This window comes from Trichosurus vulpecula, chromosome 3 (assembly GCF_011100635.1).
Source record: "Trichosurus vulpecula isolate mTriVul1 chromosome 3, mTriVul1.pri, whole genome shotgun sequence".
NCBI classification, from domain to species: Eukaryota; Metazoa; Chordata; class Mammalia; order Diprotodontia; family Phalangeridae; genus Trichosurus; species Trichosurus vulpecula.
In genome coordinates this window covers 259,292,122-259,314,575 of record NC_050575.1, presented here as the reverse complement: position 1 = coordinate 259,314,575, position 22,454 = coordinate 259,292,122, and the positions used below count along the sequence as shown (strand labels likewise).

The following is a 22,454-nucleotide window of genomic DNA, read 5'->3' as shown; positions in this document are numbered from 1 at the left end:
CTCCTTTTTCTGTATTCCATATGGATTTAGGTAGCTTTACTTATAATTTCCATAGCACAACCTAATTTTATTACACTTTTAACTCTTTTCCAATTCATTCACTCTTGGATCTCATGCATGTGTTATAATCCGTTGCTTTTGCAATGTGCCTTCTAATACTGTTCTACAGGTTTGTGTTTAATGTCAGCCAGAGAGATTGTTTATTGTTTGCCCTTTGCCAGATTTACTGACTGCCCTTTCTGTGGTATGTCATGGAATCCACTTTACTTTGGCTGTTATTTACTTCTGAGATTTTTAGAGTGGGAGGATGGGTGTTGAGGTGGGATGAGAGAGAGAGAGAATATGAGTGTGTGTGTGTGTGTGTGTGTGAGAGAGAGAGAGACAGAATTATGTAGTGGTTTTCACACAGTTTGGGAAAAAGGATTTTTTTAACCAACTTTTACTTATATAAATAAGATTTTTCTTTGCTTAGCCAGCCGTTATTTAAAATAGAAATCTGTTGATTGTTAGTTCCTTCTTACCTCCTTTACAATGATGATTACGATTGAATTTGAATTTGTTAAAGATGTAACTTCAGTATAAGTTAGTTTCTACTAACAAGGATATTTGATCATAACTTTGCATTTACTGACAGTGATGAATAACAAAGAATTTACTGTAGCTCTTTAAAAATTGATCTTTTACAGTACTGTTACTATGTTGCTGGACTAGTAGGGATTGGCCTTTCTCGTCTGTTCTCGGCTTCAGAGTTGGAAGATCCTGTTGTTGGACAGGACGTGAAGCTTGCCAATTCTATGGGTCTGTTCCTACAGAAGACAAACATCATTAGAGATTATTTGGAAGACTTGATGGAGGGGAGAGAGTTTTGGCCACAAGAGGTAACAGAAATCAGGAGCTATGAGAGAAAACACTCTAGAGACTTAAAAAAAAAAAGGATTGTTGCCCTCATTTAAAAAAAAAACACTATTAGGAAAAAATAATAAGATTCAGGGAAGTTATTTTCTAATTTTTATTTGCTCAACCTTTTGCCTTCCTATTGGCTTTTTAAAAAATAGGTTGTATTTAAAGCTAAGTTAAAATTTTATCATATAGAATTTTGTGGATTAATGGAATATAGACTATACAGTTGAAGAAGGTTAATTCTTTTGCTTCAGAAATTCTTTTGTGAAAATATGTTCAATTGAAGATTCTCATCAGTAATGTGATTTTTAAAAATTTTTAAATTGTCACACTATAGGAGGTTTTACGTAGTTTAATACTATAAAACTGACTAAAGGCATTACATTCTGGACTTTCTTAAACTTATAATCCGATAAGTTTCTTTTTTTTCACTCTTGTCTGATCATACTCAATGTTTAGTTTTACAACTTGTTGGAATACTTTTGTGTTCAGGAGTCATATTGTGATGGAGCAGTTAAAGGGAACAATTTCCCTTTGATTGAAATATCTTTAGTAGTCTCACTTCATATCACAACTCTACAAGAGAATAAATGATATTTGAAAGAGAATATTTATGCTCAGTTGCCATTTTTCTAAGTGAATGTGTTCTTGGATCCAATTTCTTTACATCTGCATTTCTGTGCACTTTGTTTTAAGTATAAAATTGCTTTAAAAAAACCCTGCATTTTAAGTTATTAAATTTTGGCTAACATTGAGAAGACTTCCTAAGACATTGACATCTATAGCATCTTTTCTAGAGATCTTGAGGATACAAGGATAAACATTAAAATGCCTGGGATGGTTAGATACTCTGTGAGTTTAACTTATTTCCCAAGACCTCTTTTAGCATTATGATTTTTTTAGGCCAGGGTACATACTTACTAAATGAACTGCTGATAGAACTCAAAGTATTTATTAGGTACAAACTAACAGGATTGGATAGATTTGAATTCATATGGTAAAACTGAGTAAGGGTGAATTGTAAAGGCCTCAATTTAGGTTCAAAAACACCACAGTTACACAGATACAATTTTCATTCTCAGGTTTACTGGAGGATTACTGAATTATAGCACAAAAAGGAAATTCCTGTATTTTGGGGAAAACTTTAAATAACAGGGTAGGAAAGACTCGAATCCTATTATTTTATTTATATATTTATGTCAAGGTTATGAATTCATTTTATTTTATCAGAGGAAAAATGGAAATTATTTTCATAGGAAAGGTCCAGCTTATAATGCCCACATCTGTTTGTTGTATTTCCTTGAAAAGCTGAATTGACATGTTGATGACTGTTTGAACTTTTGCATTTTGGTGAACTTGTTTTCTAGAATTGATTTTTGCTTACAATACTGATTTAGTAATTGCTATTCTTTAGTATTTTTTCAGTCATTCTTATAGAGAGCACTATCCCTTTAGGGTGAGTTACTTTTAGAAGGTGCATTTCTACTTGTAGTGTACAGTATACCAAAACACTAACTTATTAATGTGGTGTCTAGAAGTAGTTATGTACTTTCTCTAGGCACCTACCTTACTTGTCAGGGCATAGTTTACTCCAGAATGTAATCCATTGAGACATCACCTTTGTCTGGCCTTTAGGTAGCATAACTGTCAAATGAACAGACTTGAGTTTTAGCAAATATTCAGTATTGTTGCATAGACTCTTCTACTCTTTCTTAATTTTTTACCCGTGTAATGATAGTTTTTGCACCATTTGTCTCTAGGTTTGGAGTAGGTATGCCAAGAAGTTGTCTGATTTAGCCAAACCAGAGAATATTGACTTGGCTGTCCATTGTCTCAATGAGCTGATTACTAATACTTTACAGCACATCCCGGATGTCCTAACTTATCTTTCCCGAGTAAGAAATCAAAGTGTGTTCAACTTTTGTGCTATTCCACAGGTATGTATGGGGTATATTTAGGTGGGGGTTGGAGATGGTATTTTGCCTGGGTCTGCATTTGTTCATTTCTTTGGTCTGGATTTATGATTGATTCCTTTAAAAAAAATGACAGTAACTTGTTTTGCTTGTGAGGAAGACTCCTATATATCTGTCCTTTTCTTCCCTTCTTTTTTCATAAAGATCAGGTTAAAGTGCAAGATCTGGTTCTATAGGATCTTCTTTATGGCTCTTTAGATTATGAACTTCTAAACTAGAAGTTTTTACCTTTTGAATCAGAAACAAAGCAAATATTAAATAATTTTTGGGTTAAAATAATTGGAACATATTTACCATGTTAGAGTACTTCACTCTTCTTGTCCTCAAGACAAAGAAACTTGTCCTCCCTATATATTGCTCTTAACTTTGCTTTCTAAGAATTGAAAAATCTGGTTGAAACTTTTTTGTTTTAAATAGATAATTAGGTAGGAAACTACTTGTGTAATGGACTGTTTAGACTGATTTTTGATACTTAATATATTTTGTTTTAATACTTTGCTATTGGGTGTGAGTGAGGGAGTTAACTAGGTGATAAGAGTGACAAAAGTTGCCTGTTTGGTCACTTCAACATTTGTCTGCCTTTGGTGGTTTCAAATGACAAGGTGGGGATACAGTAGAGAGTAGGGGGAATGAAAATTGCACTCCTGCCTCCATTTTCCATTTACTTTAGATACATACATACACTCACACCCACACAAACACATGTACACATACATGCACACAGTACACATTTATATATCTCTATGCTGTATATTTGGTTTTAGTATAAGAAGCATGATTCCATGTCCTTTCTAGAGACGGGTGAGTGGGGAAAGAAAAGGGATAAATCGTGATGAATATTAATTTTGCTTCTTGATTACTTTTTTCTTGACACTGATTTCAGAGGGTGATCTTGCTCTTTCAATAGAAATGACTCCATTGGCTTTCCTTGTTTCTTCCTGATTTTGAGTTACAGAATTGATTAAGAAATTTCTGAGGGATGTTTTTGGTTTATCTGTAGGTGATGGCTATTGCTACTCTGGCTGCCTGTTATAACAACCAGCAGGTGTTCAAGGGGAGGGTAAAGATTCGGAAGGGGCAAGCAGTAACATTAATGATGGAAGCCACCAACATGCCAGCTGTCAGAGATATTATGTATCAGTATATGGAAGAGGTAAATTTTGTTTCAGACGCCTTGGGTAACTTTTATCTTCAGGGTGTGTGTGGGGGGATGTGTGTGTGGGGGGGTGGGGGGTGTGTGGGTGTGTGTGTGTGTAATTAGAGATAGAATGGTGATTCTAAAAGTTTGAGAACTTTTAGAGCAATAGAACAAATTAAGGCCCACTTTAAAAAAGAGAAATTATAATCTGCTACTCAGTAGATTTAAATTTAGTATTTGCTTGCTTTAGCCTGTATATTTATAGGCTATTTCGGGCCTTTTCACAGCTTTTCTCATTGGTAATGATAATGTTTACATTTCTATAGCAGTTTTCTTTTTAAAACATTTAAAAAGTTTTTTCTGCATTCAAAAAAAATTTTTTTTTATTGAGAGGTACTGAAGTGTGGCAGATAGAGAGCCAATCATGGAACCAGGAAAACTGAATTCTAGGTCTTACTTTTGACACATTCTGGCTGTGTGACTCTGTGAAAGGTATTTAAACTTTTACTAATCCAGGAAATTGGTAGCTCAGGTGGCTAAAAAGGCACTTAGCTCTCTTGGTAGAGGAAGTTTTCTATGCTAGTAAAATAATAGGTCTAGTGCCTATCTCTGTCCTTTAAAAAAAAATGAATTGAAGATCATCAAGGAGCATAAATATTTTTAGACAAAAAGGAAGCCGGAAAATAGGGATTGTATGTGAAACTTTGTATCTACCACATACAACTTTTCTTTCAGGATATTTTATATTTAACATTTAACAACTTGTCTGGAATCCCCTCAGATCATCTTTATCTATTTTAAACTATAGTTTCATTGAAACTTTTCTTCAATCTCTTCCTTTTTTTTCATCACTATCATTACCCCCCTGCTTCTTTTCTCTTCCCTTCCTCAACTCTCCCAAACTCCCAGTTTTTTTCCTATTTTTATTTTCCTATATTTGTCCTATTTTCCTATTTTCATCTCATTTTATCGTGGTAGCCATGAAGGAGGCTTTAATCTCCATTTTTACATTTGAAGAAACTGAGATACAAAGAGTTAAAATGAACTTGCCTGAAGTCATAGCTGTAAAATAATAATGCTTATCTAACATTTTGTGCTTTATTTACAAATACAGTAGCAACTTTGAGGGAGCACATAATTATTCATTTTAGTTGTGAGAAAATGAGGCACAAAGAGTGATATAGTAATCTAGTGGAAAAGTAATAGTGTAGGATTTGGGAACTTGGATCTCTGGAGCATGTTACCCATAGACATCTGCTTAGGTACTTAAAACCATCATGATGCAATTACCTCTGTTTCTGTCATCCTTATCCATTATGGGAAGACTTGGTTACTCTTGGCTCAACTGTAAGACCTTGGACAAGTTACCTTTCTAAGTCCTAATTTTTTTATCTGTAAAATTGGGGTGGAGGGGTGGAGGGTAATACTTGCTATTACTTAGAGCAGCTACTACTTGCCAGGCACTGTGCTAAGCACTTTACACATATTATCTCCTTTGATTCTAACAACACCCCTGTGAGGTAGGTGCTATTGTTATCCCCATTTTACAAGTGAGTAGACTGAGGCAGACAGGGTAAGTGACTTGCCCAGGGTCACACAACTAGTAAGTGTCTGAGGCCAGATTTGAACTCATCTTTCTGACTCCAGGCCTAGCACACCCCTGCCACCTATTAGCTTACTCAGCACTCTGTAAACTGAAAAACATTAGAATGTCACCAGTCTTGAGGCCTGAAGTTTTTGAGCCTAGGCTCTGACTCCATATGACTGGGTAAATCACTTAATCACTTCATTTCCTCATTGTAGGAATTGTAGGGATGAAGATAGTAGTTCTTATATTAACATCACTTCACAGGGATTTGTAAGGAAAGCAATTTGTGAAACTTAAAGTGCTATATAAATGTGAGCTGCTATTATTGTTAAGTAATAATATCAAGACACCAAAATTCCCAAAACACTTTACAGAGTCTTGTGTCTTTTCCTTCACTCCCTTCCACAAGGGGAAATTCCCTCCACCTATCAAAAGTTCTAGGCCCTAAGAAAGAGTGGGTGGTAGGGGGAAGAGTGTGGTATATGAGTATATTTTAAGTAATTACTTTAGAAAGGAGCCTTAACATTAATCATATTTTATCTTTAACCTGCAGATTAGGCATGTGATTTCTAATGATGTATTCATTTTAATGAGGTTTGTATACAGTACTTTAGAAACATTATGGAGCGCAGCACAATGGGATTTTCGGTGACCTTTGTACCAAAGTTTCCATTCCTCCTTTTTACTGCCCTTTGGTTAAATTGTTTTTAGACACTATCATCAGCATCTCTAGCAGAGAGCAATTATAGAGGGGAAAGGAGACCAAATGCAAAATAGTCAGTTTGGCTACATTAGTTTGTATAGTTCTTTCTAGTGAAACAGGTGGAAAAGCAGTGCTAGTCTGTTACATATACTAGTTCATGGTAAACACAGCACACACAGACCAATTTTCATTTGTGGGGCTTAGACCACAGCCTTCTAAATTGCTTAATAGAAAATTTAGCCATTTACAATTGTGTTTCAGAATTAAAGTTTTTAAATGCTGCTAAACAAATAACTATTTGTGGCTGCGGATTGTCTTATATTGATTAAATGAAGAGACTTGAGCTGAAAGAAAGAAATATCAACTTGCTTCAAAGACTGTTTTGGTGTTCTGATTTTGTTTTGGTTCAAGTTTTAGAAAAATATTCTTTTTCCTACAGATCAACCTAGTTTACTTTTTTTAAGGACAACTTTTGTTTTGGTTTGCAGTTAAGAGAGAAAAAATGATTTGAGTTCAGCAAATTTGTGTAATTCATTCTGGGTTTTGGTTTGTAGTTTAGGTTAAGTCAGATGACTGATTCTAAGGTTCTATGAATGAGTTATCCTGACATCATATGGTTGGTACCTAGACTTGATTGTTATTTCACTGTCCTCTTTAGGACTATTTTCAAGTAAAACCTTTTAAATTGAAGCTTAGCAGATGCCTGACTTTGAGCCAGTTCTAACTCCATAATTCAATCATTATTGATCTGGATTCTTTTTATACTGCCCAATTCACTTCCAGGTACCATAGAAGAAACATTTTTTTCTTCAGATAATTGGATATATACTGGTTGTTGGGACAGCTAGGTGGCACAGTGGATAGAGCACCAGTGCTGGAGGACCTGAGTTCAAATGTGGCTTCTCCTTAGTACCTGTGTGATCCTGGACAGGTCACTTAACCCAGATTGCCTCCTGTGTAGAGAACTTAGTAGCTTAAGAGAGAGAGCCCAGCTATATATACTAAACATAAACAATTTGTTATATCACGCAGTTTTCCCTTGGAAAAGGATCATTCTGGGCGATGACAGGTCCAGAAATATTTATGTCTCGTTACCTAATTTTTTATCCCTATTTTTAATTTGTTGGAGGTTATTCCTCATTTAATTTGAATGATCAATACTGGACTAAGTGTACTCTTCATTGGCTGTGAGCACAGGGGCAGGAGATCAGTCTGTCTATAGGACTGATCTCATTCTTCAGTTATTTTACATGATACTATTCAGAGCAAGAACCAAGAAGCCAGACATTCTCTGAATGTGTGCCTATAACAGGTTGCACCTGGCTTAGCTTCTTGAGTACCCAGCCACACTCCAGAAGTGCCTGGGACTAAAAATAGTCTGGATTCCTCTGAGCTGATTAAAAGTAACCAACTGTTTGAGGACACAAATTTTCAGACACAAGGCCAGAAACCTTATTTTCCTTTTTTCTGCCAACCTCAACTCCTTAGAAATATAAGGCTTTTTTTGCATTATTTTAAAGGAAATACTATTAAAAATTTTCTTCTGGTGCTTTATTTTGGCTTGGCACTGGCCTTTGCTTCTCACAGTTTATGCTATGGCAGAGCCTACCAAGCTGGAAAGGTTTTTAGTACAGGCCCAGTGATGGGCTGTGTCTGAGGATCAGCTACCGATATCTAGTCATGTTCATCATCAGAAGGTTGGCTATGAAGTAATGAATCCTTTTGGCCATGCCAACTGATAAAACTATTAAGCTGTGGAGGGATTACAGTCTTTATCAGTAGAGGGAGTACCCACACAGATGAAAACAGATCTATTGAAGATCTGTATAAAGATCTAAAGGAGTCAGTCAGCATTTATTAAGTGCTTACTATTTGCAAAGAATTGTGCTAAGTGCTTTTTGCATGCAAAAGCAAAAACACACCAAGCTTTCAAGGACCTCACATTCTAATTAGTGAGACAAATGTAAACAACTAGGTGTATATGTGCAATGTAAATGAGGATGTACCTGGAAGAAAGAGCTGATCCTGTGAAGTGAGGCATTTCAGGTGAATAGGAAGAACATTCTAGGCATGAAGAACAGATGGTGCAAATGCAGAGTCAAGAGACTGAGGGTTATAGCAAATAGGCCAGTATGACTCAACGTGGGGTTGAGTATTATATAAGAAAAGCAAAAAAGATAGGACAATGAGTGAAGAGTTTCAGTACCAACCAGAGAATTTTATATTTAAAACTTGAGTTAATAGGACACTGGACTTTCAGAGAATCATGATGACATGGTCAGAGCTACACTTTAAGAATATTGCTTTGGCAGCTTAGTGGGGAGTGTATTGGAGAGATTTGCAAAGGTGAAATCAACAGGCCTTGGCAACACATTGCATATGGGAAGTGAGAGATGGTGAGGAGTCCAAGGTGAATCCTAGGTTGCAAGCCTTGAGGAGCTAGGAGGAAGGATGTTTGCCCTCTACAGAATTAGAGAAGGTAGGAGAGTGGTTGGAGGGGACAGGGTGGGAAGTTTAGGAGGAAAGATAACAAGTTCCATTTTGGACATGATGAAGTTTAAGATGTCTGCAGGGCAATTGGAAACTTGAAACTGGAGGTCAGCCGAGAGTTTGGGGCAGGATAGGTGGATTTGAAAATCATCAGCATAGTGATAAGTAGTAAAATCCATGGGAGCTGCTGAGATCACCAAGTGAAGTAGTTTGGAAGAAGAGGACCCCAGGACAGAACCTTGAGGGACATCAATGGTTAGAGGGTGTGATCTGGAGGAGAATCCAGCAAAAGAGACAGGAGTGGTCAGATGACTAGAATGAAAGCAAGGAGAAAGCTCAGAGAGAAGAGTATCAAGGAGAGAATGATCAGTGGTGTCAAAGGCAGAGAGGTCAAGGAAAATGAGAATAGCAGAAAACCCCACTGGATTTGGCAACTAAGGGATCATTAGTAACTTTGGTTCATTGATATGGTCAGAAGCTGGATTGTGAGAAGAGTGAAAGGAAAGACCGTGGAGGCATCTATTGTAGATGGTGTTTTTGAGGCATTTAGCTACAAAGGACAGAAGAGATTAGAGGATGATAGTGGAAGGATCAAGAAAGGTTTTTTTTTCAGGATGGGGAGACAAAAGCTTGTTCATAGGCAATGTGAAATGAGCCAGTAGGTGGGGAGAGATTGAAAATAAGTGAAAGAGTGGGGATGGGGGGTGGGGTATGCAATCTGTTGGAGTAGACTGGATGTAATGGAATCATTTCAGCAAGTAGAGGGGTTAGTCTTGGTAAAGAGTAAGGCCATTTCATCAAGTGAGACAAGGATGAAGGAGGAGACAGTGGCAAAAGACACCTGAGTGATAGGAGATGAGAAAGAGGGGAGAGGAGGGAGTTTACAGAGAATGGCCTCAATATTTTCTATAAGATATTAGGCAAGGCTCTCAGCCGAGAGAGTGGGGAAGAGAACCATGGGAGGCTTGAGGAGGAATGAAGAGGTTTTAAAGAGCTGCTATGGACAATGGGATGATAAGGGAGGTATAGTAGTAGAATTGCCTAGCAGCAGTGATGGTCCAGTTGAGGTTGTGTAACAAATTTGTAATGGTCTCAGTACAGTTACTTTGATTTTTCTCCATCTTCATTCAGCAGCATGTGTGTAGGAGTGAAGGCAGCAAAGAGTAGGAATGATTTAAAGCTCAGACTTGGCCCAGTGTAATCAGCTATATTTATGATAAGGAGGTAGAGATTGAAGAAAGGAGGACTAGAAATTGAAGAAAAGAGGACAGTGTGGTGGGGTGGAGGAATAGCTCATGGGAGGTGAATAGGTTGAGAAACTGAGTGGTTAAGGTGTTTGAGGGAGAATCAGTATTTACATTGAAGTTTCTTAGTTTGAGGGCAGGAGTTGAGAAGCATACAAAAGCCTGCAAAATGCTTTCACATTTGATCCTCACAACAGTCCTGTGAAGTGGCTAGGGAAAATGGGTAAATGTTATTCCTATTTTTTAATAAGGAAATGGAAGCTTTTATTGGTTAAAAAAAGACTGTAAGGTAAAGGCGACTGGGTGGGTAGTATAGCACTGAGCTTGGAGTCAGGAAGACCTGTGTTCAAATCCAGCCTCGGATATTTTCTAGCTGTGTAACCTTGGGTAAGTCACTTCTGCCTCAGTTTCCTCAACTGGAAAATAGGAATAATAATAGCATCTACTTCCCAGTGTTGTTGTGAGGATCAAACGAAGTGTTTGTTTTTCTAGTATTTCTGTTTGCCAAGCACAGTCCTTGGCACATAGTAGGTGCTTTATAAATGTTGGCTGTTGTTATGAAGGGGTGTGACTAGCTCCTACAGATTCGCCCAGGGTCAAAGGACCAGTAAGTGGTAAAATAAAACCTTGAACATAGGTCTTTTGGCTCCAAATGCAGTATTCTTTCCACTATACCTTGCCTCCTCTCTGCAGTGTTTGTAGTGGGGACCCTCACTGTGCTTTTTATTTTTTCCAGAATAGTTGGAATGCTTATTTCATGGTGCAGGATCTGTTGTATATAACTGTATGAATCTTTTGTGTGTGATACTAGGTAGATATCCATAATGATTAGACTTGATCATATTTTGAATCACGTTTCTGAAGCAACATAAAAGGAATACATCTAATCTTGGGGGACTAGGGTGGGGCCGGAGAGTCATCTGGACTTGTTCTTTTAAAACAGCTTCACATTTTGTGGTTTTTTCCCCCCTCCTTCCTCTGACAGATTGATCAAAGAATTCCAAGCTCAGACCCATCTTCCAGCAAGACAAAGCAGATTATCTCCTCTGTTCGGAAACAGAATCTTCCCAGTTGTCAACTGGTGTCTCGGAACCACTATTCCCCGATTTACCTGTCATGTGCCATGCTTTTGGTTGCACTAAGCTGGCAGTATCTCAGCACCATGTCCCAGGCCACAGAAGAATATGTTCAAACTGGGGAACACTGATTCAGAAGTCAGCCCAAGGCTAAAGTTCAATAAGTTCAATATTCAATGGAATATTTTTAAAGGAGTTTTTTTTTTCTTTTATCCTTTTAAAACTACAGTGGCATAAACCCTTAGAAACTGAAATACTATTGAGAAGAATATAAAAATAAAAAGTGGATGACCTGATCTGTTATTCTACTTAGCTGGCAGAGTTTCTACAACTTTGTTCAAATTATTATATTTGAGACTGCCAGAGATTTGTTTTCATAGGAATCCTTCATGATAGGATTATAATGAAATATATTTAACTGGAAGTGACCCTAGGACTTGGAATTTTGGACAGCTAATCTAGTAAAAGATTCGTGTGCGCGCGCGCACGTGCTCACTCTTGCATTTGTGTTTTTCTGTTTCCTGAATGCACAGTAGACTTTTTTCCTCATGACTCCCTTTTGTTTTATTCTTTTATTGGTTTGAACATAGAATGAATGTCATTAATGTTTATTAAGATAAGTAATCTTCATTGCATAAGGGTCAGAGGCTAATCTGTGAACCTTCCTGATTTTCTTTCTTTGAAGGGAGTTTTGTTTCAAAAGAAAAACAATGGCTAATTCCTGTATAGTACCTGATCCCATTCTAGGAGGTAAAAGAAGAAAATCTGCTTGCCTCTAAAAAGGCTAAAATTTGTAAAAGTTTGTATAATAAATATTTTTAATACCCTATGAGTTTGTGAAAAGTAAAAACTAAAGGTTAGGATCCTACAATGGCACTTAAAAATTTTCACAACAAAAATTAGGGAATGAGATTATAATTTGCCTTCAGATTGCTCAAAGCCAGTCATGTACCAATGAAACAGAGCTGCCAAATACCAGTTATAGAAATCTTTATAGTCCTTGTGATGTGAGAATTCGTGTAGAAAGTTTACTTAGACCAGTACTACTTTGGTTCTTAAAAGATTGTGCTTTCTTTGACGTGGTTACTCCCATAGATGAAAATTAAAATTCCTCTAAAAGTTGGCATATCTTAGAAGAGTTGCTATGGCCTTGGAACCATGGAGTATCTAATTTGTGCTGCTATGACCAAGTTAGGGGAAAGCTATACCTCACAGATCTACCATGTCTGACATCTAATCTTAACTGAACCCTCACAAGGAAATTCCTCTTCTACCATCCTTCCAGTGTCTGTTTTGCACTGTATTTGCCTTAAGCCTGTCACACCATAAGTCTTTCATTCTTGCTACAGAGGATCTCAGTATACATTTTTTCATATCCGCCCAGTTTCCTCTCTTAATGTATTCTACATCTATCTTATCCTGTTATTTTCTCCTGTTTTGATACTTGAGGAAGAGGCAACTTGAAGGCCAATCTCTCTAGTTGTATTCCTTCTGATGTTCAATTGGCTATCTATTCACAATTCCCTACCTGGTATAGGTGCTCCTGCCTTTCAAAACTGTCTCATTCCTTCTCCTCCTCTGGCTTAGGATATCTAAACTTGCCTTGGCCAGTTAAATGGAGCAGTGGATAGTGCCGGCCATGAAGTCAGGAAGACAACTTTGTGAGTTCAATTCCAGCCTCAGACACTGTTAGGTATGTGACCCCAGGCAAGTCACTTAAACCTGTTTGCTTAATCCACTGGTACAAGGAAGTAGCAAACCACTCCAGTATCTCTGCCAAGTAAATGGGGTCACATAAAACTTTTCATTTCCCTTTAAATTTAACTGGAACCTAAGGTAAAACTAAACAATACATTAAAAAAGGCAGATGCAGTGTTGCACAGCCATAGTCCCCCACCTCTACAACTTTCTATGTATGGTGGGGGATGTCATTTACTTTGGGGCTAAGCCATGTCATTTCACAGCATTGTTTAGATTTTTGTTTTCTCTCATTTATACAATTTCCTAGTTCTACTTCTGTATCATATTCTAATCTTAGTATTAGAGGTGGCAATAGGTCCACAAATGACTGCTAGTTTCTCTACCATAGGGTAGTTCTCATTGAAACAATTGCCAGCTCGCATAAATGCAAAGAACCACAAAGCAAAAAGTGATAAAAGACATGCCTTTCTTGCTCCCCCCTTTGCAGCGATGGTGTTCGTGGGTGTAGAACATTGAATAAACTATCAGATTTGGTGGGTGGCTGAATTGATCATTCTGTTGCAGAATCTGAAGGGATGGCTTTTGAGGAGAAGGATGATACAGGCAAATTTAGGTCACAAAAGATAAAAAGTGTACATTGTTATTTAGTGTACCTAGGGGAAAAAGATTGTCCTTGGATACCAGTGGATTTGGGGAAATTGTAGTGACCTTGGGCAAGTCACTAAACCTTGATTGGCCAGATTTCCTCATCTAAAACATGAGGGGGTTGGGCTTCATGGTATCTGAAACCCTAACTAAATTTGTGATCCTGTAAAGTAGTACAGGAAAGTTGATGAGGTTCATGAAGGCTAGCAAAAAAAAACCTTTAAGAAGAGTACAAAATAAGGATATAAAAGCATTGTGCTTTTTATATTGTATTTATACATTTATATTATATTAAATATTTATATTTTATGCATTTGAAGCAAAATTCTAAGAGGAATCCTTGGGCTTCAGGCCCAAATGGATCGGATCCCAAAAGAATCTGTAACACAGAAAATACTAAGAACTCTTGGCTAAAGCACCTATCACTCCAGTTTAGGGAGAAACACCCTCCCCCCCCCCCACCACAAAAAGAAAAACCATCAATGAAGTAGGAGAAATCTTTTATTGGCACAAGGGTTCTGGGTTCCATTCAGTCACTAAAACCAACATTGAGGTTAAATTGCTTGACAGGATAAAGAAGAGTAAGAGCTTGTTTCTGCCATGGATATCAGCAATCCTGCTCATTCTCCACCTCCCCAAGGACATCTGCAGAGGGAGTATTGCTCTTGGGGTAGTAATCACCCACTCAGCTTTTCTTTTAAAACCAGAGTCAATAGTATAATTGATCCTGGCAACTCTTCTTTGTGTGATTAGCCAAGGTACACTAACAAAAATAGAGATTTATTTGTATCTTGCCACAAGAAAAGACCTAAGGGTGTGTGCAATACTGCAAAACTGGATAGCTCTGGGCTGACTGGCACTAAGTGGCCTAAGTAAGCATAATATGGAGTTGTTAGCAGTGAGGATTGGGGCAGATTAGGATTCAGAAGCCTTGTGGCCTACCCCACAACACTGCTCCCCCCCCCCCCCCCCCAATAAAGTCATTTGGGAGTCATGTTGATTTCTGAGCATCTCTACCTCCTTCCTACTCAAGGCATTAAGAAAAAAAAATCCTTGTTCACCTTTCCTGTGGGATAAAACCTTAAAAAAATATCACACCCTTCATTCCCTTGAGTCATTGTTGGTTCCTGGCTATTTCAGGTTTCTAAAGGATGGGGGTGGAGGGTGGGGGTGGGAAGAGTTGCAGGAGTCATGACAACAGGGAATTGGGAAACAGTCATGGAAAGAGACCTTTTTAAAGAAAGCATCAGGGGTCTCAAGTGTAGCAACAAAGCCTGTTTGCCAGCAGTGCTATGTGCTATTCACAGAATTACTTAAAACTGAAATGGCATGCATTATTAGGTGGAGTCAGACCAAGAGGTATGTACTTATGTTATTCTTGATGGAGCAGGCTGACCACAAGAATTCAGCTCAACCAAATTCTCAAAGCCCAGTGATTTGTCTGAAGTCTCCCCTTAACCTTCCTGTTTAAACATGTGAATTACAGAGCATTTCTCTTCAGCTCCAAAGTCTTTTAAAAGTATTCATTTCTCCCATTCCCAAGTTATTTTTTCTTTTTCTTTTTTTTTTTTAAAAAATTGAAGTTGGGCAAATGACAACAGGTTAGTTCTTCCGATATCGATCTGTTTGGGGAATTCCAGCCACAATTTCAGATTCTATTCCACAGTGATTCTTTCCACGGAGGATTTTAAAGAAGCCTGAAAAAAAAATTATCAAAAGCCTGAGATCTATCCCAAGAAATACTTCTCACCTGATTGATTGACATACTTCATTCTCACTTAACAATTTAAAATTAAACCATCCCAAAGGAGTACCTACCTCTCTCCCAGTCCCTTTTTTCTGGGATACAGTTATAGGCCAGCTATCCATCTCAAGTCACTCAACCCCTTCCAGCTACCTTCAGAAAGTTCTGTACAGCAATCCTTTTGAGTGGTAATGGTATGGGAATAAAATCTTTGCCCTGGGTTTTCTCTCGAGGACATGGGGACTCCACCTCCCTCCTCCCATAAGCTCCTAGCTGGCTTTCGCTCCTTTTTGGCAAGATGGTAAACAGTGTTGTTTTCCAGAGCACCCTGGTATTCTTTTAGGGCCAGACCTATAATAGAAGCTAGGTGGGGCTAGACTTAGAATACTTCTGGACTAAATGGGCCCCAAATGAGACTGATACTTGGATCTGCACTGTTAAAAACCCTCGGAGAAGAGAACAGGCATTCTCAGGAATACATAGCATCTAGCAGCTCTTTTTACTCACCATTATTACCCCAGTCTGTGTTCCAGGAGTTAGCAGCCAACCAGTAAGGGGTATCATTCTCCACACCCCAGCCTAGGATACGAATAGCATGGCCTCCAAGCATTTCCCCAGTAACATGCTGGTATATTCCTGGGAATGGTACAATGGGGGGTGGTTGATTCAAGACAATTATTCTCTGTGCCTCCCCCCCATCTACATATCACCTTCCTCCTACCTCCTGTAAAGGACATTTGTCTTCAGAAGTAGCTGTTAACAAGTTTTTCAACAGGCTCAAGGTTCTTTAATCAAGCAACATTTATGAGCTCCCATTCTTTATTTATAAAGGGAAGGAGCTTCCTTCTAATAAGGAAAAGCATGCAAACCGAATGGAACAAAGAAGGAAGCCCTAGCACCTTAGAAGTTTGTGGGCTGAGGCCTTAAACTTGTGAGGACATTAATTGTGTCTATTTGCCAGAAAGCTTTATCATTAGGAAAAACAATGGGGAAGGGAAGAATAGAAAGAATACTGGATTTGGAACCATGAGATGATCTGAATTCCAGTTCTGTTAGTTAATAGATGTGATTGTGAACCAAAGTCACGAATATTCTTGTGATTGAATGGTCACTTCTACCACACAGTTTACCTGACAGCCTCTCTAGACTTATCCTCTACCTTCTCAACTGGAGCAGGCATAATGAAAACAACTCACCAGACTTGTACTGGAGGAAGTCAGAGTACACAAGAAAAGCTCCCTCCACGGGGCCATTCTTGTAGATCTCAGCCATGATCTCCTGCTCACTTGAAGGTACGCTGTAAGAGGTTGATCCTGAAAAAAGACAGAATGGGATTTGGGTTTTGCCTGTCTCAGATTCAACAGGGAAAGGGACCTGAAACTCCATTCCAGCTGCTCCCTGCCCCACTTTCACCTAACTTCAGCATCCACACAGTTTTGTGCTGCCAGCTGCTGAAGTCCATTTCAAACCACTGAGCACCTTCGGCAAGGGAGGAGGCTGTGTGTATGTTCTGAAACCTTAACTTCTGTCAATATAGACCAGCCCAACTACAAGAGCTACATGGGAGACATAAAATTTGGAGGTCAAGATGGGTCTGCCTTTCCCTTGTTTTTATTGCCTTGAGTATGCCTAGTCAACCTAGCTGCTGTAGGATGCAAAAGATTTATTGCTGATTCTGGCATAGGCCTTCATATAGACCCTCAGTCCCGCTCACCATAATGTTTGTCATCTTTGTAGCCAGTAGAATAGCCTGCTTCACACTTCTTCCTGCATTTGGGGGTGTTTCCTGTCTCTCCAGTACAGGCAGGGCGGGAACCATTCACATGGTGCTCACATGGAGGGATGGAGTAAGGTCGGCAGCCTGATAGAACCAAACAGCAATGGGGTTAAGATTTTAGTCACTCTCCTCCTGCTCTGGGCCTTGGGTCCTGGGAAAGGCCTTCCTGGAACTAATGTATCCTACCTGCACTGTGTATTTTTCCCATGCTTCCCTGTATTTCTCCCTTGGGCTCATAAGCAAGTTACTACAGTACTAGAGTGGAGACAACCATAATACTAAGATATGAGAAGAAAGGATACATCCTTTTAATCTTTTCATCCACCCCATTTCATTAAACTGGGAAAATATCAACCTAAAATATTGATGCAAAGCAAGCTTTTACATTGGTTCTGTTCTTTACACAATCCTGATGCCTACTTTCATAGGGCTTTTTTCCTTTAGTTTTTTCTATCACTTCCATTTCCTAATGTATCTCTCCCCACTCCCCTAAGAAATCATTTCTTCTAACAAAGGGGAAAAAAAATCAGGGTAGATACAACAATTCTAATTCCTGCACCTCAGCAAAGAAAGGAGGGAAGTAGATCTAGAATCCCACCGACCCTAGGGAACCAGGGACAGACATTACTGCCATTTCATAGTAGAGAAAGATGGGACTTGTATGGGGCTATAGCTAAAAACTTGTGGTCTATCTATGCTGCTGTGCATTGAAGGACCAAAGGAAATCTTACTTCTCTTCCTTAGAAAGTAACTCAAATAACCAGAAGGACAAACCAAAGTTCCTTCCCCCACTATCACAAGCAAGGCCAAGTAAAATGGGTACTTTTAATGCCTGCAAGAAAGCCACTCTTGAAGATCCATAAATATACTTTAAGGCAGGGCTTCTGAAATTTTTTCTACTCAAGACCGCTTCAGCACTTTCTTAAACTGTGGGTCCAAACCCCATATGGGGTATAAGAAGTGCTGCTTTAAGGAATGGGTACTTACCTATATGGGAATCATAAAGGCCACCAGATACAAGGCCTTCCTTGGTCCAATACCTCCAAGCTCCAGAAGGAAATCCGCCGTTACAGCTGGGAGACAAATCCAGATAAGAAACAAGCTGATTCAGTAATTAGAAAGGTGCCTGTCACTAAAAGGGTAAGGTTAGATGAGATGACACTTGAATTCTGATACTCAATGGGCAACTCCTTCCTCTTATCCCCAAAGCCACTACCATACCCCTATATCCCTGCTTCCTGGTTCACTTCCTCCATGAAGAAATACTACTACTCTAAGTCAACCTGAGGCCTTCAGATACCCATTATCTTTATGGGGCTTAAAAAAAATCCAGGCAGTGCCAGGTGAAAAACAAGAGGATCTAATCTGCAGCAAAAATCAGATTCAGAACATCAGAACTTTAGATTGAAGAGCATTAGATCTAACCCCATAGGAAAATGTCAAGCTCTGAAGAATTAGAAGACAGACCAATCATGGAATAGGGTTGGGATCATAGGATCCCTTGAATCCCTCTGCTTGAAGACCACCAGTGACAGTGATCCTACTTTTGTTAGGAAGTTTTTCCTGAAATCAATTGCAAATCTATCGTGAACTTGCCCATGGCTCCTAGTTCCACCCCAAGGCCAGGAAAAGTAAGTCTAATCTCTCTTTCTATAAAGGACCTTTACACACACACACACACACACAAAAATATGTATATACATGTATATATGTGTGTGTGTATATATATATATATGTGCATAAATACACAGATACACATATTATAAATAATTATACAATTATATTGTGTAATTATATATAAATTACTTGTGTGTGTGTGTGTGTGTATGTGTGTATACACATAAAGGTCTCAGCCGAACATTCCTAGTTCCCTGAACTGATCTTTGAGTGACATTTCAGTGTCCTTCCTTAATGGTGTCACCCAGAAGTAAATACAGTAATCCAAAAGCATTTTTTAATCATAGTGATCTATAGAAAGGAGAGTGAATCTCTACCCCTGATGACAAGGTTGCTGCTCTCCAGCATATCCACCTCAGAGCTGGTGAACACCATATCAATGCAGGTGGGTTTCTTTAAGAATTAAGTGTTCCCAAGGAATGACCGAAATTCTAATGGTCATGAATTACATAGCTCTTAATTCTTTCTTTCTTTTCCTTTTCCCACTGGTTCAAAGCTAGTGGTTATGCTTGGGCCCCAACCCCCACTGTCTCTTAAGAGCAAGACTCACCCTTCCCCACATTCCAATCCACAGCAGCTAAGCAGGTCTTCAGCAGACACTTCTACATTAGCATTTCCATCAGTGTGCACGCAGATCCTGTCAGAAATAGCTTCCACAGCTCCAAATGCCTATGGGAACAAATCCAAAGATGAATCCAAGAAGCAGAGACCAGCAACAAGGAGTGCAAGAAAAATCCAAATGGATGAGTAAGATACCCAATCTGCCAGTTAGATTTTACTTGAGATTTCATGGAAGTCATTCAAGGATCAATATCTAAGGGTGATAACTGGGCAACCACATCTGCTACCCCACAACGTGTATTGTGCCTAGACAATTTGGGAAGAGCCATTCTGCTCTACTGGTGTTGAATTTAAGTGGCTTCGTTGTTCAGCCTTAAAGAGGACTACGCTTTGGACAGTAAAGCCAATCTTTCCCTCCTTCCCCTCAAACACCTTCTCCCGGTAACTTTTCCTGATGCTAGAATAGGATAACAAAGAAGGTACTCTCTTATAGAACGATATAGTGGTCACAGCTTGTGGTACAGGATGTCTGGCCTTGATAAGTAAAAGGGAAGTTGAAAGAGACCTTAAAGAAATCATCTATTTCAATCTCTTTAGTTAACAGAGGGGGAAAAAAAATCAGACCCTAAGAAGGGAAGGGATTTTCCAGGGTTACTGAGGTGTAAACATCTCATGTTTACAAACTTTTTACACATTTACAAGCATTTCCTTTACACAGTGACCTTGAGAGGTATTAATTCACTTGGCTGAAAGCTCAGTTTCCTTATCTATAAAATGGGAGTAACCTGTCTAGGAGAACCAGGTCTCTCCTTATTCCAAGTCTGTGGTCCATGTCTTGTTTCTAGGCTGTGCTGCCCCCCCCCCCCCGCCCCACCCCCATCCTTACCCAGCAAGAGCCGCAGGAACCCTGGTCTCTAATTTCCTTGATGGTTGGGCAATTTGGCCACTGTTCCCTGGCATCAAAGTTTTCTGGTAGTTTCATGCCATCAGCCAAAGACACTCTGGGTAAAGAACACAACTTTGTTTCAAGAGGCCAAATGGGACTGTTCTGCCTCTCTCCATGTCCCTCAGATTAAAAAGGGGTGAGGGGGATGAAGGGGAAGTTAAGTCTTAAGACTAAATAGCCAATCAGAATCAGGGTGTCAAAGAGGCAACAGTCTGCCTTAGACTCAAATGCCCCTAAGACCTGGCAGCCTTCTCCTGGTCTCATAACTATATCACATTGGCTAGCCTGAGTTTATATGCGAAGTTAAAAACTTCTGAGAGACTAGTGCTCAGAATAATCAAGTTATAGTAGAAATGGAGTAAATAAATATCTAGATAAAATCTTGGGGCCCTGTGCTCTGAATGCTTAAAGAAGATGGTCATGATTCCCCCCACCCCCTACTCTCCTCTCCCTCAGGTTGTGCCCTTCCCATGATTCAATACCTCTGAGGTAGTAGTTTGGCTCCACCCATTAAAGTACCACAGAGTTTCTTTACGTAGCTCATGTCCACATTACGGAAGTTGTGTCCAGCCTAAAACAAAGTTTATTGGTCATTACTGAGCAACAGGAAAAAAAGAGTCCCTCCCCTCCAAAGAAAACACATTACCACTAAGTTGGTCATGTTAGTTAGTAGTCATTGCTGGGCCACTGAGTTTGTCCCACTGGCAGACAATCATTAGGCATATATTAACAAAATATTATTAACAAAAAAAACCTTTCTCTATCAGCTTCAACCTTCTAGTAATGAGTCCCACACTCTCAGAACATCGGCTTCAATAACCTCACCTACAGAGACTATAGAAACTGTTTAAGAGGATTTGAAATTTTGAAGAGTTAGGGTTAAACTGTCATCCTATAGGAAGACTGGAAGTTTAATGGTCATTCTGGAGAGAGAGGTGATGACTGGTTGAGAGACCAAATGAGGTTATCAGAAAGACAATGAAAATAAACTTTCAAAGTCTTAATGGCTGAACAATGAGATACATACATTAAGTAACTGCTTATGGAAAAAAGTTTCTCCAATTTGTTCATATTTAATAGGCTGGGGTGGGGGCTTACAGCTAATTGAATGGCAGTTACACTTTTAGTTATAAATGAGGAAATTTTCTTGAATTACTTGGAACTCAGAATCAGAATGAATACGGTGAATAAAGGAGGGTAAGGAGCTAAGGAGCAGACCCCATATGCAAGAATAGTTAATTCTGAAACTCTGCTAATGCAGTTCTTTCCTACTGTCTCCAACAATCTTAAAAGTGTCATTCTGATAGGGCATCCACATAAGCCTTAAATAACTTACATAATAACAGCTTATATTTCCATAGTGCTTTAAGATTGTTTTTAATACGAAAGAGCTTTTCTCCCAACAGCCTAGTTAATGGCTCCTTATGAGCTACACATTCCCAAGACAAACCTGCCATGTAGTATTGAGCTTGTTGACATAGTTGACCATTTCATCTGAAAGAGGAGGAAAGGACAATCTGCTCCAAGCACTGGTCAGTACAACCAGGCTGCACAGAGTGGCCAAGAACCGCCACATTTTGGGAACCGAATTCCTGATTTACCTGGAAAGAGAGAAAAAACCTCATGAAATCTTTTGTTGTCTGACTTATACATAAGCCACACTGCTTCTAACACGGGAATAGAATTAAGACAGACTGGGGGGCGCAGTGAATAGAGCACCGGCCCTGGAGTCAGGATGACCTGAGTTCAAATCCGGTCTCAGACCCTTGACACATGTGCTAGCTGTGTGACCTTGGGCAAGTCACTTAACCCCAATTGCCCTGCCCCCCCCCCCAAATAACAACAACAAAAAAAGGCAGACTGGGAGTCAAGAGACCTAGGATAGAGACCCAGCAATCTAAAAGTACTGTGACTTTAGGCAAGCCCCCTTCCCTCTCTTGACCTCAGCTTCCCCTTTGGGAAAGTGAAGCAAAGGTAACTCTCTAATTACCTCTAGATGACCTTAAGTGAGTCATTAACTCTCTGAGCCTTCTCTGTGAAAGAAGGATTATATTAAGTTTCCTAGGGTCACTTTCTGTATCCAAGATCACAACATCTGAAGAAAAGAACTTTCAGAGATCATCTGGTCATTATTCCATAGATTAGGAAACTGCCTGAGGCCCGATTTAAAAATACTCTTTTTGCTATGTCAAAGGTCAAGCAGGCAGAAAAGAAGAGCTGAAAGTCGAACCCAGGTCTTGACTGCAAATCTGATATATCATCTAAAGGCTTACCATCTGTTCTGACACTGG

General features: G+C 39.1%; 2 protein-coding genes across 4 annotated transcripts in view; one reads left to right on the top strand and one right to left on the bottom strand.

The window, feature by feature from the left end:
• FDFT1 (farnesyl-diphosphate farnesyltransferase 1) overlaps nucleotides 1-11,941 on the top strand; it is a 46,221-nt gene extending 34,280 nt beyond the window's left edge. Inside the window, exons 4-7 of one of the 2 annotated variants that reach the window (XM_036750490.1) lie at nucleotides 687-878; nucleotides 2,661-2,837; nucleotides 3,874-4,026; nucleotides 11,022-11,941. In XM_036750490.1, coding sequence (XP_036606385.1) covers nucleotides 687-878; nucleotides 2,661-2,837; nucleotides 3,874-4,026; nucleotides 11,022-11,243 — 744 coding nt within the window. In that variant the 3' untranslated portion in view covers nucleotides 11,244-11,941. The remainder of the gene's footprint in view (nucleotides 1-686; nucleotides 879-2,660; nucleotides 2,838-3,873; nucleotides 4,027-11,021) is intronic. The other variant, XM_036750491.1, reaches the window with a different exon arrangement.
• Nucleotides 11,942-13,941: 2,000 nt separating this feature from the next.
• CTSB (cathepsin B) overlaps nucleotides 13,942-22,454 on the bottom strand; it is a 29,761-nt gene continuing 21,248 nt past the window's right edge. The window contains exons 2-10 of one of the 2 annotated variants that reach the window (XM_036750488.1): nucleotides 21,614-21,764; nucleotides 20,646-20,734; nucleotides 20,104-20,218; nucleotides 19,207-19,325; nucleotides 17,967-18,052; nucleotides 16,917-17,063; nucleotides 16,399-16,515; nucleotides 15,710-15,838; nucleotides 13,942-15,155 (exon numbers count right to left, since the gene is read on the bottom strand). In XM_036750488.1, coding sequence (XP_036606383.1) covers nucleotides 15,061-15,155; nucleotides 15,710-15,838; nucleotides 16,399-16,515; nucleotides 16,917-17,063; nucleotides 17,967-18,052; nucleotides 19,207-19,325; nucleotides 20,104-20,218; nucleotides 20,646-20,734; nucleotides 21,614-21,739 — 1,023 coding nt within the window. In that variant the 5' untranslated portion in view covers nucleotides 21,740-21,764 and the 3' untranslated portion in view covers nucleotides 13,942-15,060. Of the gene's footprint in view, nucleotides 15,156-15,709; nucleotides 15,839-16,398; nucleotides 16,516-16,916; nucleotides 17,064-17,966; nucleotides 18,053-19,206; nucleotides 19,326-20,103; nucleotides 20,219-20,645; nucleotides 20,735-21,613; nucleotides 21,765-22,454 lie in introns of those variants that run through there. The other variant, XM_036750489.1, reaches the window with a different exon arrangement.